Below are 13,275 nucleotides of genomic sequence, written 5' to 3' on the forward strand. Positions count from 1 at the left end.
AGGAACAGCAGAAGAGAAGACGACTCTCAACAAGGTGAATTGACACAGTGACTGCAGCAATGGGCTGGAGTGTATCAGATATTGTGAGGATGGCACTGGATAGGACAAGGTTCAGCTCTGTTGTTCGTAGGGTTGCTATGAGTCATATTCGTATATGGCACCTCACAACGACAACGACAGTAACAGCTCTGAAACCCGTTGTAGCCTCTGATTAATGTAGTGGTTATTTTCAAGATGCATAGGTTTGGGGGAAGATGCGTTTCATTTTTCCTTGTCAAGTTAGGCTTGAATTGTTCTCTTCACCTTGTTGCCTGTTTTATTAATCACGAGTGTTTTCAGTCAGTTTCATATAATACAGCCACTATGCTGGAGAAAGATGGGGTTTTCTCCCAGCCCCCTCTCTGTTTCTTTACAGCCTTGAGAACCCTGTAAGGCAGTCCAACTCTACTTTAGGGTCACAAGGAATTTACTGAGTTGAGAATAGTGAGATTTGGATACCAGAATGTAACGTCCATGGGGTCAGGAGTTTTATCTTAATAACATCTGTTTGTTATAAAGCATTGGAGTCAGCTTGACTCAGTGATCCTACAAGAAACAGTATGAAACTGCGCCATCTCAAAATTTCTACTGTGTTTAAGCCGATTGTTTTGTAGTTGTGCCGGTCATGAGAGTCTCCCTCTTTCTCTGACACTTTTTAAATTATGATATTCTTTTCTAGGAACTAGCCCCTCTTGATAATATACCCAAAATATGTGAAGTATGTAAGCCTTAATAATCCTTAGGAAGAGCTCTCATGGCTTAGTGGTAAGGAATTGAGCTGCCAACACAAAGGAACCAACTTCAAATCCACTAACTGCTCCACTGGAGAAGGATGGAGTATCTCCTCCTGTGTGATTTACTGTCTCTGAAAATTTCCGGAGGGTCAGCTGTGAGTCTTTTCTAATTCAATAAGACATAGCAACAAACCATCCTTTCTTCTACAGAGTCCTTTGGCTTAATTTTTTCCGTGACAGATTTGTTTGTTCTTTTGGCAGTTCATGGTATATTCAATACTTTTCACCAAGCCCACAATTTAAAGGCAGTAGTTCTTTGGTGTCTTCACTCACATGCTTATGAAGCAATGGAAAATAACTATGGTTTGGGTGAGGTACACCTTGTTTTGGAAACTGACACCTTTGCTGTTTAACACTTTAAAAGAAACCCTTGATAGCACGTTTGCCCAGTGCAGTATGTGTTTTGATTTGTGACATTTCCTTCAGTGGTCAGTGACTGTGGACCAAGTAAACTGAAATCATTGACAATTTCAGTCTTTTCTCTGTTTATCATCATGTTGCCTCTTGGTTTAGTTGTATTTTGGTGTCCTTGATGTTGAGTTGTAGTCCATATTGAGGCTATATAGTATTTGAGGTTCATCAGTAAGTGCTTCAAGACTTCTTCACTTTAGTAGGTTAGGTGTGTTGTCTGTAATGCATGTTGTTGATGTTTCTTCCTTTAATCCTAATGCCTCATTCTTCATACAGTCCAGCTCGGATTATTCATTTGCTCAGTGCACAGATTGCTAAGTATGGTGAAACAATTACCTTGACACACTTTTCCTGATTTTTAAATCATTCAGTATCCCTTTGTTCTTCTTGAACAATTGCTTTTTGGCTCCTGTAAACGTTCTGAATGAGAACAATTAAATGCTCAGGAATTCCCATTCTTCTCAATGTTGTCCCTAATTTATTGTATCAGGTGAGTGCCTATGGTACTTGGCAGATTGGTGCTGTCCACTGCTAATGATTTAATTCTGACTCACAGTGATTCTGCATCTGGTTTCTGAAGATAGAAATCCTCTGAGAGGAGACTGCCCATCTTTCTTTCTTGAGTGGGCTAGTGGATTTGATTTGCCAATGTCTGGTATATTATGCAGTATGCCACCGAAGTTGCCTGTCACATTGATAAATTTATAGAAATTATTCATTGATAGATAGTCACACTGCCAATCTCAGGTGTAAAAATTGTGATGGTGGCTGATTGGACAGAATTGAGTTAAGTTGCATTGAGGCAGTAACATCAGCATGACAGTGTAACAAATTTGATGAGTAAGGGATGAAAGATTGCATATTGAGTAAGCAATACTTGAAAAATGAAGATGCCTGTGTTTTATGCCAGTGATTTATTCTTTGTGAATAAATATTGAAAAGCAGTAAGTTAATATACTTTTGAAACACATGGTAAATAGTTGGTGTTCTTCGGCCTAACAGAAGCAAGATCCCAAAAGAATTGTAATTTGTTTGTTTGCATCTACAGATTGCCTCAGCGGAGGTATTAGACATCGCAGCATGGGGCTCACCAAGCAATACCTACGCTATGTAGCCACCGCAGTCTTTGGCCTTATTGGCAGCCAAAAGGGTAATATTGTTTTTGTGACTCTTCGTGGTGAGAAAGGACGCTATGTGGCAGTACCAGCCTGTGAACATGTTTTCATCTGGGACTTGAGGAAAGGAGAAAAGGTGAGATGAATATCTACAGGAGTAATAATAATTTATGGGTATTTCTGGTAGGAGAGAGAGGGCTATAGTTTCACATGCAAACAATTTTGTGTGTGCCATTAGAAGTGAAATCATTTTCCTTCAGCTCTAGATAGCTAACATCAGGTTCTGTGTTCTACACTAAATTAAAAAGAACAACAAAAACCTACACCCAAATAGCAGATTATCTCTTAGATAGTAATGATTTCTTTTTTAAATGATTAACAGTCATTTGTTCCTGACTTTTATCCCCCTTTACCAAAGATTTGCTTTACCAAATCTCCCTGTTTTAAAATTTTACTTGTTTGATGGCTGGTGATAACATAAGAGCCATCACGGTGCAAAGGTTAAGTAATTTATTGATAACTGACAAGTTGGTCGTTCGATCCCATCAGTAGCTGCTTAAGAGAAAAGATTTCATGATCTATGCCTGTATGAAACCATATAGGCCATTCTGTTCTATCATAAAGGGTTGATGTTAGTAGGAATTGAGTTTACAGCATCTAACAGTCATTTAAAAGGAATACTACTCAGATTTATTAACTGAGGCTTTTCACTTTATATAAATGAGACCCAAAATGTTAACTAGGTTTTGGAATTAGTGTGATTAAATTTCCTAAGCCTGCCACTTCTGTCAAACCAATTATGGAATTTTTACGCTGTCCACTCTTAAGAAATTAATGCTTGCGTGTACTAAAAGGACTTTGGTGCTAAAACTACTATGAGTACTCTGGTGTTATGCAAATTGATTTCTTATAAAATGGCTCTCAAGATGGAGATAGTTTTACAGCCCTTTACTGGACAATTTTTATGAGAATTAGACCACTGCAAACTTTTGGAAAACATACTTTCACCCTCTGTTGAGTGTTTCAGAGGCCAGTCCAAATATTATTTCCTGTATTAAAGGACTTGAACTATACTATAGAATTTCATTATTATTTCTTAAAGTGCTTTGGTATTATTAATGCTGTCATTTTACTTTGCCCTTAACTTTTTCCAAGAAGACATGTTTAACTTCTCATTTTTTCTTCCTAACCATTTCAGATCCTTATCCTTCAGGGGCTAAAACAAGAGGTCACTTGCTTATGCCCCTCCCCAGATGGGCTGCACTTGGCTGTTGGTTATGAGGATGGGTCTATCCGAATCTTCAGTCTCCTGAGTGGGGAAGGAAATGTGACCTTCAATGGACACAAAGCTGCTGTCACTACCTTGAAGTATGATCAGCTAGGAGGCAGGCTAGCATCAGGGTCCAAGGTGAGACCTGGAATTTTTAAGTGCCCAGATTTTGTCATATTAAAGCATTATAAAGCTTGTGTTAATGATGTTGATTATTCACAAAAAGCTGTGAGGTGAAACAACTCTCAAAGACATGAAATAATATAGTTTGTGGAAATAGAATGAGGAAATGGATATGAACTGGAAAGTTCATTTTGTTTCTTGGCATAGCCTTGAGTCATATTGTTGTTATGTGCTGTGAGTTGAAACAGACTCGTATTAGAGCTGATCATCTGATGGGTTTTCAGAGGCTATAGAAATTGCATTGAAAGAGATTGTCCATCTTCCTCTGCAGGAATAGCTACTGTATTTGAACTGTCTGCCTTTGAGTTGGTAGTGCAACTCCTTATACTGCTTGACCTTGACTAATTAGAATATCATAATGGAAACTAAATCTTTAATAGTTCTTTCACACGAACGTGCGTGCTCGCTCTCTACATAGATAGATGGGTAGATGTATGTTTTTTGTATAACATTTTGGAAATCCCACCCAAAACCAAGGGAGCTCTGGTGGACTTGTGAAAAGTTGGGCTACCAACCTGAAGGCAGGCGATTTGAATCCACCAGCTGCTCCTTGGGAGAAAGATGGGCTCCTCCCATGCAATTGATAGTCCTTGAAAACCCACTACAGGGTCAGCCAAGAGTGGATTCCAACTCCATAGCAATGAGTTTGAGTTTGACCCAAAAACAGGGGAGAAGAGACAGCCTGGAAAAGAGAGAAACAAAGCTATACTTACTTGCCAGTGATTTTGGTAAAATCAAAGCTTTTCTGTAAGTGTGAGCTCTTCAGCTTGAAGATTAGAGATAGATTCTATTCACTGTGGAATGTTAAGTAACAAGTAGAAAAATACCATGTCAGTTTCCTAAAAAGTGTAATAGAAGGCTTGAGGTAAAAGTCATATTGAATGGGCAAAGTATTAAAATGATACGTTGTTTAATGAATTTATATCGTTCAGACAATTTAGATAAAGTATTTCAGAGATTTTTTTAAAATGTGCTTTTTAGAACTTTACCAAATGAGTTTAAAACATTTAAAAAAATTAATCTGATAAGCCAGAATTTGGCGGAAAAATAATAATATAGGTATTTCAGATATTATATACATTATAAAGCTATGATTTTAAAAATGTTATGTTGGCCAACTCAAAATAGATTATCATGTTGTTATGTGCCGTCAAGTTGCCTGCATCTCACAGTAACACTATGTATAGCAGCTCTGAACCCTGCCCCATCGTGAGCCAGTCTCACTGACCCTGACACATGCTCCATATTCCAGAAGTGAATCCACTTTTATATTCCTGTTTAGAAGTTTTAAATATTTTTGATAAATAAAAAAAAATAATTTCCTAACATTATTAAAGGATACTTTTATTCTTTCTGGGGGACTGTTCTAAGTTAAGGCTTTATTTCATGCCTTATACCAAAAGGAAACAATAAATAAATGAAGTAATATTTTTAAATATAGAGAATTAATAGCATTCATCTAGTTGTAATTTACAGTCAAGTAAAAGATGACACATACTGAAGGATAGACAAAAGACTTAAATTGAAAACTTTAAAAGACAAACAGGTAAAAAACTTTTCAAAGATAATTGGAAATGCAAATTTAAATAAATCATGAGGCTGCATTATTACCTCATGAATTTAAGAGTAGGCAATGAAAAAACTGGTTAATACCTGATATTAAGAGAGTGAAGAATCTGGCATTGTATATGGTATATTGTTTTTGGAGATCGTTTTGATTGTGTTTATCAGAAATCTTAACATTAGACGTAAACTTTTTTTATTTTCTCTTATACACCGCAATACCAGGTCGATGAGTGAAGTGAATGGAGCAAGCTCCTATTCTCTTTGTTCCAAAAATCCATTTAATATATTGACCTCTGTGACAGGGTACATATCAGATTTTAAATTGATAAAAATAGATACTACACTTGATCTTAGCCAAAAGGCCAAGAAGTGATAGACATAAACTTAACCCAAGAGTTCTCTTTTTAATGCTTTTTCTCGTCTGAGATACATACAGAGATTTATAAGCAAGAATGCTCATTTTGACATATATACAATAGCTGAAGTCTTTAGGTGTTACAAGTAATTATTATTGCACTTGGCTGCATATTGAAAGGTTGAGGGTTCAGGTCCACCCAGACGTGACTTAGAAAACATCCTGGTGATCTACACCCATAAGGCAGCCATTGAAAACAGGAGCACAGATCTACTGTTGCATACAGGGAGACAAGGAGCTGGAATTCTCTTGAGGGCAGCTGTTGTTTTATTTTAATAGCAGAAAATGAGACTATCTTAACATCTAAAATAGAAAATTGTTTAGGGAGATTGCAGTATATCATTGGGATTGACAGCATTAAATGGAAAGAAAGGATTACAAAATGGTAGGAAATAATAGCTCAGTTTTCTGAAAAACAACAATGTGGATACCTATGTAAAGAACATCAAAATAATAAAAAACACTGTGCTGATTATTCTTAGATGGAGTTTTTCTAAATTTTCCAAATTTACTATGAAAACTGTATGCTGCTTTTATAATGATAGTATTTGGTCAAAGTTGGCCCTATATCATAGAGAAAATGATTTTTCCCCCTTTCCTTCTATTATTTGATCATTTTAGGACACAGATATTATTGTCTGGGATGTGATCAATGAAAGTGGACTCTACCGTCTGAAGGGACACAAGGATGCCATCACACAAGCATTGTTTCTACGTGAAAAGAATCTGCTAGTTACTAGGTAAAGAAAAAATTGTTCCATTTCAGTTCTCTTCCAGGTTAATTTATTGAGGATATTTTGTTTTTGTTGTTGATTTCCATCAAGTTGAGCACTACTCATAGTGACCCTATTAACAAAAGGCCTGAAGCCCCTCTACAATTATCGACATTTATCAAAGTTCATAGAGTTTCCAGAGGCATGTTATTTAGGAAGTGGATGCCACTCCTGCTTCCAAGGAGATATTTTAAGAAGGAGAATTTGCGCTATTCCTTATTGTTTTTCCACATTATGTTTCACTCTACTTTCCTTTCCTTCCTTATGTTTGTGTAAGGTATCACAGGAGCTTTCTCTATGGTTATGTGCAGTGTTTTTATTCCCTTTTCTGATTTGTCATTCATTTTCTCTGGTACCACTTCCCATGCTGCTTAAGCCTTTGACATACCTTTTTATTAAAATATTTTTCATAAATTTTTATTTTATATTGACTTGCTTTCTAAAATTTATGTACATTGTGTTTCACACAATCCTTCATTCACAATGTGTTTCATACAATCATTCTTATTGATTATATTTTATAAAATTAATCAACACTGAACTCTATGTCCACCATTACCTTGTCTTTCCAGATCACTGCCAGGTCTTTCCCCTTTCCTTTACCCACCCCTCCATTCACCCATCAAATTGTGTAACTCTGTGATTTCCCCTCTGCCCATCCTCACCCCTCTGACCCTACCCCCACCTCCTCTGATCCTCATACATGTTTCACTAGTTCTCTCTATTTCTATAATAATGGTCTTATGTAATATTTGTCTCCATGAGACTGAGGTAGTTCACGCAGCATATAATGCTCTCCAGTCCCTCTCAAGTTATGTAGTAATTTTTAAAATCATTGCTCCTGAGTGCTGTGTAGTATTCCATCGGGTGCATTTACCACAATTTCTCAATCCATTCGATTGTGATTGGACATTTGGCCAGTTTCCATGTTCTTGTGATAGTGAGTAATGCTTCTTTGAACATTGGTGTACAAATCTCCATTTGTGTTCAGTTCTCATTTTCTTGGGGTATATTTCTAGGAGTGGAATAACTGGGTCATATGGAATTTCTATGTTCAGTTTTTTGAGGAAATGCTAAACTGCCTTCCAGAGTGGTTGTACAATTTTTTAATCCCCTCTCCAGTATATGAAAATTCCTATACCTCCACATCCTCTCCAACATTTATTACTTGCCGTCCTGTTAAACTTTGCTACTGCTACTGAGGTGAGATGTTATCTCATTGTGGTTGGTTTTTTTTTTAATATTTTTTTATTAGTTTTAATGAACATTTACAGAGATTTTGGGTTTTCATTCATTCATTGTTGCACTGTTTTCTCTGCCCTCCTCCCTAGTTCGTTCTTTTTTCCCCCACCCCTGAATGTCTGTTTTAATTGTCCAATTGCCACAGTGTTTGTCAAAGCCAGTTCTGATTAATCTCCTTTGTCAGTGTGTCCTTTGCCATTCCCTATCACTCCTCCCTGAGAGGGACTTCACCCTGATTCATAAGGAAAGGGGATGGCGTATTCTCTTAGCTACTTCCTGCTGAAAAGAGACGCTGTAGGTTTCAGGGTGAAGATCTTCTCTCACTACTCTAAAGGGCCCCTTTGGCAGTAGGAAACACATAGACTATTATGGAGATTGATTTTGGAATTTAGATGCACTGTTATCAGTTGTGCTTAGCCATACATGTTCATATCCTTGAAGATGTTTCATGGAAGTGTTGCAGCCTAGAAGACACAAATTTAGCTAACAAGTTAAAAGTACATGAGTCAAAGATTAAAAAGCAATAATATTCCGAGTAGAGGTTCTAATAGTGGCATAAATCAAGTTACAGAGGGAAGGTGGTTCTTACAATAAAAGGCCTATTGACTAGCACTTTGTCTGTTATAGTGTAGAGGTTAGGAACCTCAAGATGTAGAGGCTCAGCTATGTCATTTACTGTTCTTAAGTCCTGGAGCAAATTCCATCTACCACTGGGTTGTTTTACAACTTGGAAGTCCGCATGCAAGGCAGAGGTGAAGTAAGGAACTGCTTATGAGGTTTTCCGTCCATTCCAACAGCTAAGAAATAGTGAGAAGAGTTGGGACCTCAGAAGGCGTTTAGGACCAATTAGTAGACTCTGTGACTAGGAGAAAATGAATATACTTACCAGTAATGTTAATGCTCACCCACAGTTCTTCTGGGAGGATCTAAATCGTTGAAGTGTCCTCCTTTGTTTCCATCTGGGAGCTGGGGCCTGTCAGTCCTGTCAGCCACGAGGACCTGATGTGGGCCACCTTGGCCAAGTGTCCTTCAGATCCACACTTAAAGCAAGTTAATGGGAGCTTCCTCTCTACTCCCTTGCCTATCTGTGGTTCTCGTCTGTGACACTGTCTACTGATGTGGCCCAGCTTTCCACAGTGGAAGCAATTCTGACCTCCTTTATTACCTTTGGGTTGCACTGTATATGAGTAGGACTTCCTTTTCCTGACACAGACCCTAAACTGGCCTCATTGTGGTTTTAATTTGCATCTCTCTTATTGCCAGTGATTTTGAGCATTTCTTCTTGTGCCTATTGGCCATCCAAATGGCTTCCTCTGTGAGGAGTCTTTCCATGTCTTTTGTCTATTTTGTAATTGAATTATCAGTCTTTTTTTCTTATAGAGAACCTGTAGGAATCTGTAACGTTGTTAGGAGACCCTTGCCTGAGATGGTATTACCAAATGTTTTTTTCCGCAGTCAGTAGGTTTTCTTTGTACCCTGTTGGAAAAAGTTTTTGATGCACACAGGGATTTAATCTTTAGAAGGTCTCATTCATCAGTTTTATCCTCTCTTGGTTGTGTATTTCTGGCTGTATTTGTCAACCCTTTTATACCATGGGCTAGGCTTTCTAAGCTGGTCCCTCTTTGTCTCTTATTATCTTTATGGTTTTTGGCTTTACTCCAGCTTCTCTGATTTACCTTGAGATGATTTTTGTATATGGTGAAAGGTGTGCATCCTGCTTCAGCTCTTTGCAGGTAATACTCCAGTTTTGCCAGCACCATTTGTTGAAGAGGTTGTTGTTTCCCCACTTGATAGGTTTTGTTTCCTTGTCAAATAGTATTATACCTTTTGTAAATTGATATTTGTCTGCCTTCTTGATTATCAACACTAAATGTAGAACAACATTGGGTAGATGTGAATACTAAGCATTTCTTTAATGTAGACTTACTTTTTAGAAGTGATGGTACACTGTATATATGAATATACAGAATATATATACTGTATATTCTCTGAATATTTATCTATTAGGTGAACTATTTGAAAAATACCAAAAATTTAGCATAGCTAACCTTAATATCTGCTCAACTGCTAACTGACAGTATGGAGGAACCTACCCAGAGAAGCCTCAAGAAAAGGGGCTAGTGATCTGCTTGCAAAAGGTCACAGCCTTGAAAACCTTGTGAAACAGTTCTACTTTAAACACAAAGGGTCACTGTGAGTTGCAATCAATAGCAACTAATAACAGGAACTACCCAGGAAAGCTTGGATCAGAAGGGTTGTCAGGCATTAATTGGAGGAACTCTGGGAATGGTTTAAAAGAAGGGATGGATGAAAAAAAGAGAAGAAAGATATGAAGGAGTTCTAAATGCTGGCAGTGGTAGTGGATTTCTTCTTATGGGATAGGATACAGGTGTGTGTGTCTTGTTCAGAGGCACAGATTCTGTGATGAAGTCTAAAATCCTGGTAGAAAATTACACATTACAGCTTAACAGAGGAAAGGAATCAGTACTGTGAGGTGGGGTGTTAGTGAAAAGGCATTTGAAGCAGAAGATGGGCCCTTTATATTAGGAGATGAAGTATGAGTTAAGAGGAAGTTTTGAGAATAGTGCTGAAGAGCCAGATTTTGACTCTACAGAGAACATTGTGAAGCAGTATAAAGGGGTTTGTTTGTGGTTTTGTTTTTGTTTTTGTTTTTGCTTTTTTATTTGTTTGGTGTTTTCGTGGTGTTTTTTTTTAAGTAAGAGAATAGGAATGGTACAGAAACTGGGTAAAGAAACTGTTTAAATAATTCAGCCAAAACACATATACCTCCTGACCCAGTGCCATCGAGTCATTGCTGACTCATCACAACTTTCCGTTTTATTAGTTTTCCACCTAGGAGTCTTAAATTCAACTTTGTGTATAAAAGTGGATTGGAAAGATTTAAAGGTTATTAACAGAGGAGGCATTTTCAGGATACAGAAGCTGTTTGTCTGGACATGGAATAAGGGAGCAGGAGAGATCTAACATGTTTCCAGGTTAGGCAGTCTGAGGAAACTGGGATGATGGAAAAGGAAGGGGTAAATCAGGGTTCTTGTTCTTTGCTACTGTGAATGCCAAACCATTTTTGTGCTTGTAGATAAATTATTTTCTAAATAAAAATTACCATATTAAGAGTTAAAATTTTTACTTTTGGAAAAAAAACAACAAGTAGTATATTAAATTTAGGCATTATTGCCATATATAGTATCTTTAAACAAAAAAATGAGTCCTTGATCTTTCTGTTTGTTAATCCTTCCTACTGCTTCTCTTATTTTTTCTGCTAGTGGGAAGGACACTGTGGTGAAATGGTGGGACCTTGATACACAGCACTGCTTCAAAACCATGGTTGGTCACCGAACAGAGGTAATGTCGGGTCATCAATCAAGGGAAAGGGTGGGCAAAAATTGAGAAAATATTTTTTTTCTCTCTTCACTTTTGTTTTTATATGCTATTTATGGTAATTGTATTCTTTCTCAAAAATTGTTACATTTACTATGGTTGAAAAAGTGCCAGCCACAGGGCTAGACTAAACTGTAGCATTTAATAAAAATTGGTGTTAAAGGACGCTCTCGTGGCCTAGTGGCAAGAAGCTGTGCTGCAATCCCAAAGCCATACTGTTCAAATCCCCCAGATGCTTTGCTGAAGAAGGAGGGACAATCTTATGTGTCAGTCAGACCTGATTTGATGGTACACCAGAAAGGGGAAACCATTTTTAAAAACCCTCAAAAACAAACAAAAATTTTAGTTAAATGAATTTTTAATATCCAAGTTTCATGTGTATATGTTAAGTGTCCAGTTTTATGATTGTAAAGAGACTTACTGGTGCTGTGCACAGTGGGTGGCCAACACTTTGCTTCTGTTACCCTCTTGGTTACCTAAACATTTAATGCATTTTAAGGAACATTTTACACATTTAGGCATCCTCCTACATGCTTTGTTCATAGCAGGGTTTTAAAGCATACCTGGATTTAATGAGGAAGGAAAGCAGAGTAGATTCTATGCTTACTTACAACAATGTTGTCATTATCATTGTTTATTTCTTGGAAATTTGAGACTGAAATTATACCAGAGGCACTGCTAAAAGCAGAGAAGTATATACTCCTTAAATCATAATTTAAGTGAACCCTATGGTTTAAGATTTATACTGAATTGCCATTATCTAAACTTAAAGATGAGAAATTAGAAACTTAGTATCTTATAGGGATGTCTTATGGGTTAGTGCTAAGGAGTTGCACTGTCACTCCAGACTTACTTAGTTCAAATCTGCCAACCATTTTTTAGGAAAAACGATGGGCAGTCTCCTTCTGTGGGATGTACAGCCTCTGAAAACCTGCCAAGGATCAGCTAGCTATAAGTTAGTTCTAACCTGATGGCATAGAATAGCAGTAATATTTCATAAGCAACAATTTTTCTCTTTAGAAGTGATATTTCTCTTGGTGCCTTTTTAAAGTGTTACCTTCGTATGCCTTCTCTTAAGACTTTGAAAATGCCAAGTGGATTTTATTATAATTTACTCAAACTTTTGAAATGTCACATCATACAATCTGGAATCTCTTAACAAAGTATCTGTTACCCTTTCCCCTCTAAAACTTATGTTGAATTTGAGATGTTTATAAATAGATATATTCTAAAAAGATTTCTAACTTTACCCCAGACACTCACAGCATTTGTATATTTTTTTACCCTAGGTGTGGGGATTGGTTCTGGTGTCAGGAGAAAAGAGACTCATCACAGGGGCCTCAGACAGTGAACTGAGAGCTTGGAACATCACCTATCTGCATGAGGTATTCCTTCTTTCTGATTGGAGACATTGTCCTGTTTTGCAATCTTCCTTGGCTCATTGAATTGAGAATCAGATGATTATTTAGTACATCATACAGTTTTAGAAAGCATTATTTTACACCAGTAATCTGCAACTACTGAACAAATTTTCTTAGACTTTAAGTTTATGGCTTCCAGTAATGCAGTTATTTCAGTTTGTTGAGTTTCTTTGCCTGATGTTCCTATGTCATCAGGGATAATAGTCATCCAGAGCACATTATGTCAACTCTTACTTCCCCATTTTTGTCAAACAGATTGAAGACCTGGAAGAACCAGAGCCCAAGAAAATCAGAGTGTCTTCTCCAGGAATGCAGGACACACAGGAGGCAGAAGATGGTACCTTTGAGCAGGATGAAGCTCCTGAGGATGTAAATAATTTTTGTTCCTATAATCAGTAGAGTTAAATGGTAGAGAGAAGGACATTTCCATTTTAAAAATTGGCTCTTCTAGTCTAAAAGTATTATATTTTAGGGCATTATTTTTATCGTAGGAGTATGCAATGAGGGTTGCAGAGTGGATTATATTTGGGGGTAGGGGGTGGGGTTTGGGGAGGTGCGGGCAGGATTGTGTACCAATGAGGGAGTTTTTCTTTTGCTTTTCAAGGAGAGGAGCAAAAGGGAGGGGGGAGGGGTTTGTGCGGGGAGAG

General features: G+C 37.4%; 1 protein-coding gene across 1 annotated transcript in view; it reads left to right on the forward strand.

The window, feature by feature from the left end:
• Positions 1-2,296: 2,296 nt before the first annotated feature.
• Positions 2,297-13,275, forward strand: part of WDR3 (WD repeat domain 3) — a gene marked incomplete at its 3' end in the record, with an annotated part of 26,213 nt that continues 15,234 nt past the window's right edge. The window contains exons 1-6 of the mRNA XM_006899592.1: positions 2,297-2,495; positions 3,558-3,767; positions 6,415-6,533; positions 11,093-11,171; positions 12,497-12,592; positions 12,884-12,997. Of these exons, the coding sequence (XP_006899654.1) occupies positions 2,325-2,495; positions 3,558-3,767; positions 6,415-6,533; positions 11,093-11,171; positions 12,497-12,592; positions 12,884-12,997 (789 nt within the window). The remainder of the gene's footprint in view (positions 2,496-3,557; positions 3,768-6,414; positions 6,534-11,092; positions 11,172-12,496; positions 12,593-12,883; positions 12,998-13,275) is intronic.

This window comes from Elephantulus edwardii, unplaced genomic scaffold (assembly GCF_000299155.1).
Source record: "Elephantulus edwardii isolate Elephantulus edwardi_28Jun2011 unplaced genomic scaffold, EleEdw1.0 scaffold00262, whole genome shotgun sequence".
Lineage (NCBI taxonomy): Eukaryota > Metazoa > Chordata > Mammalia > Macroscelidea > Macroscelididae > Elephantulus > Elephantulus edwardii.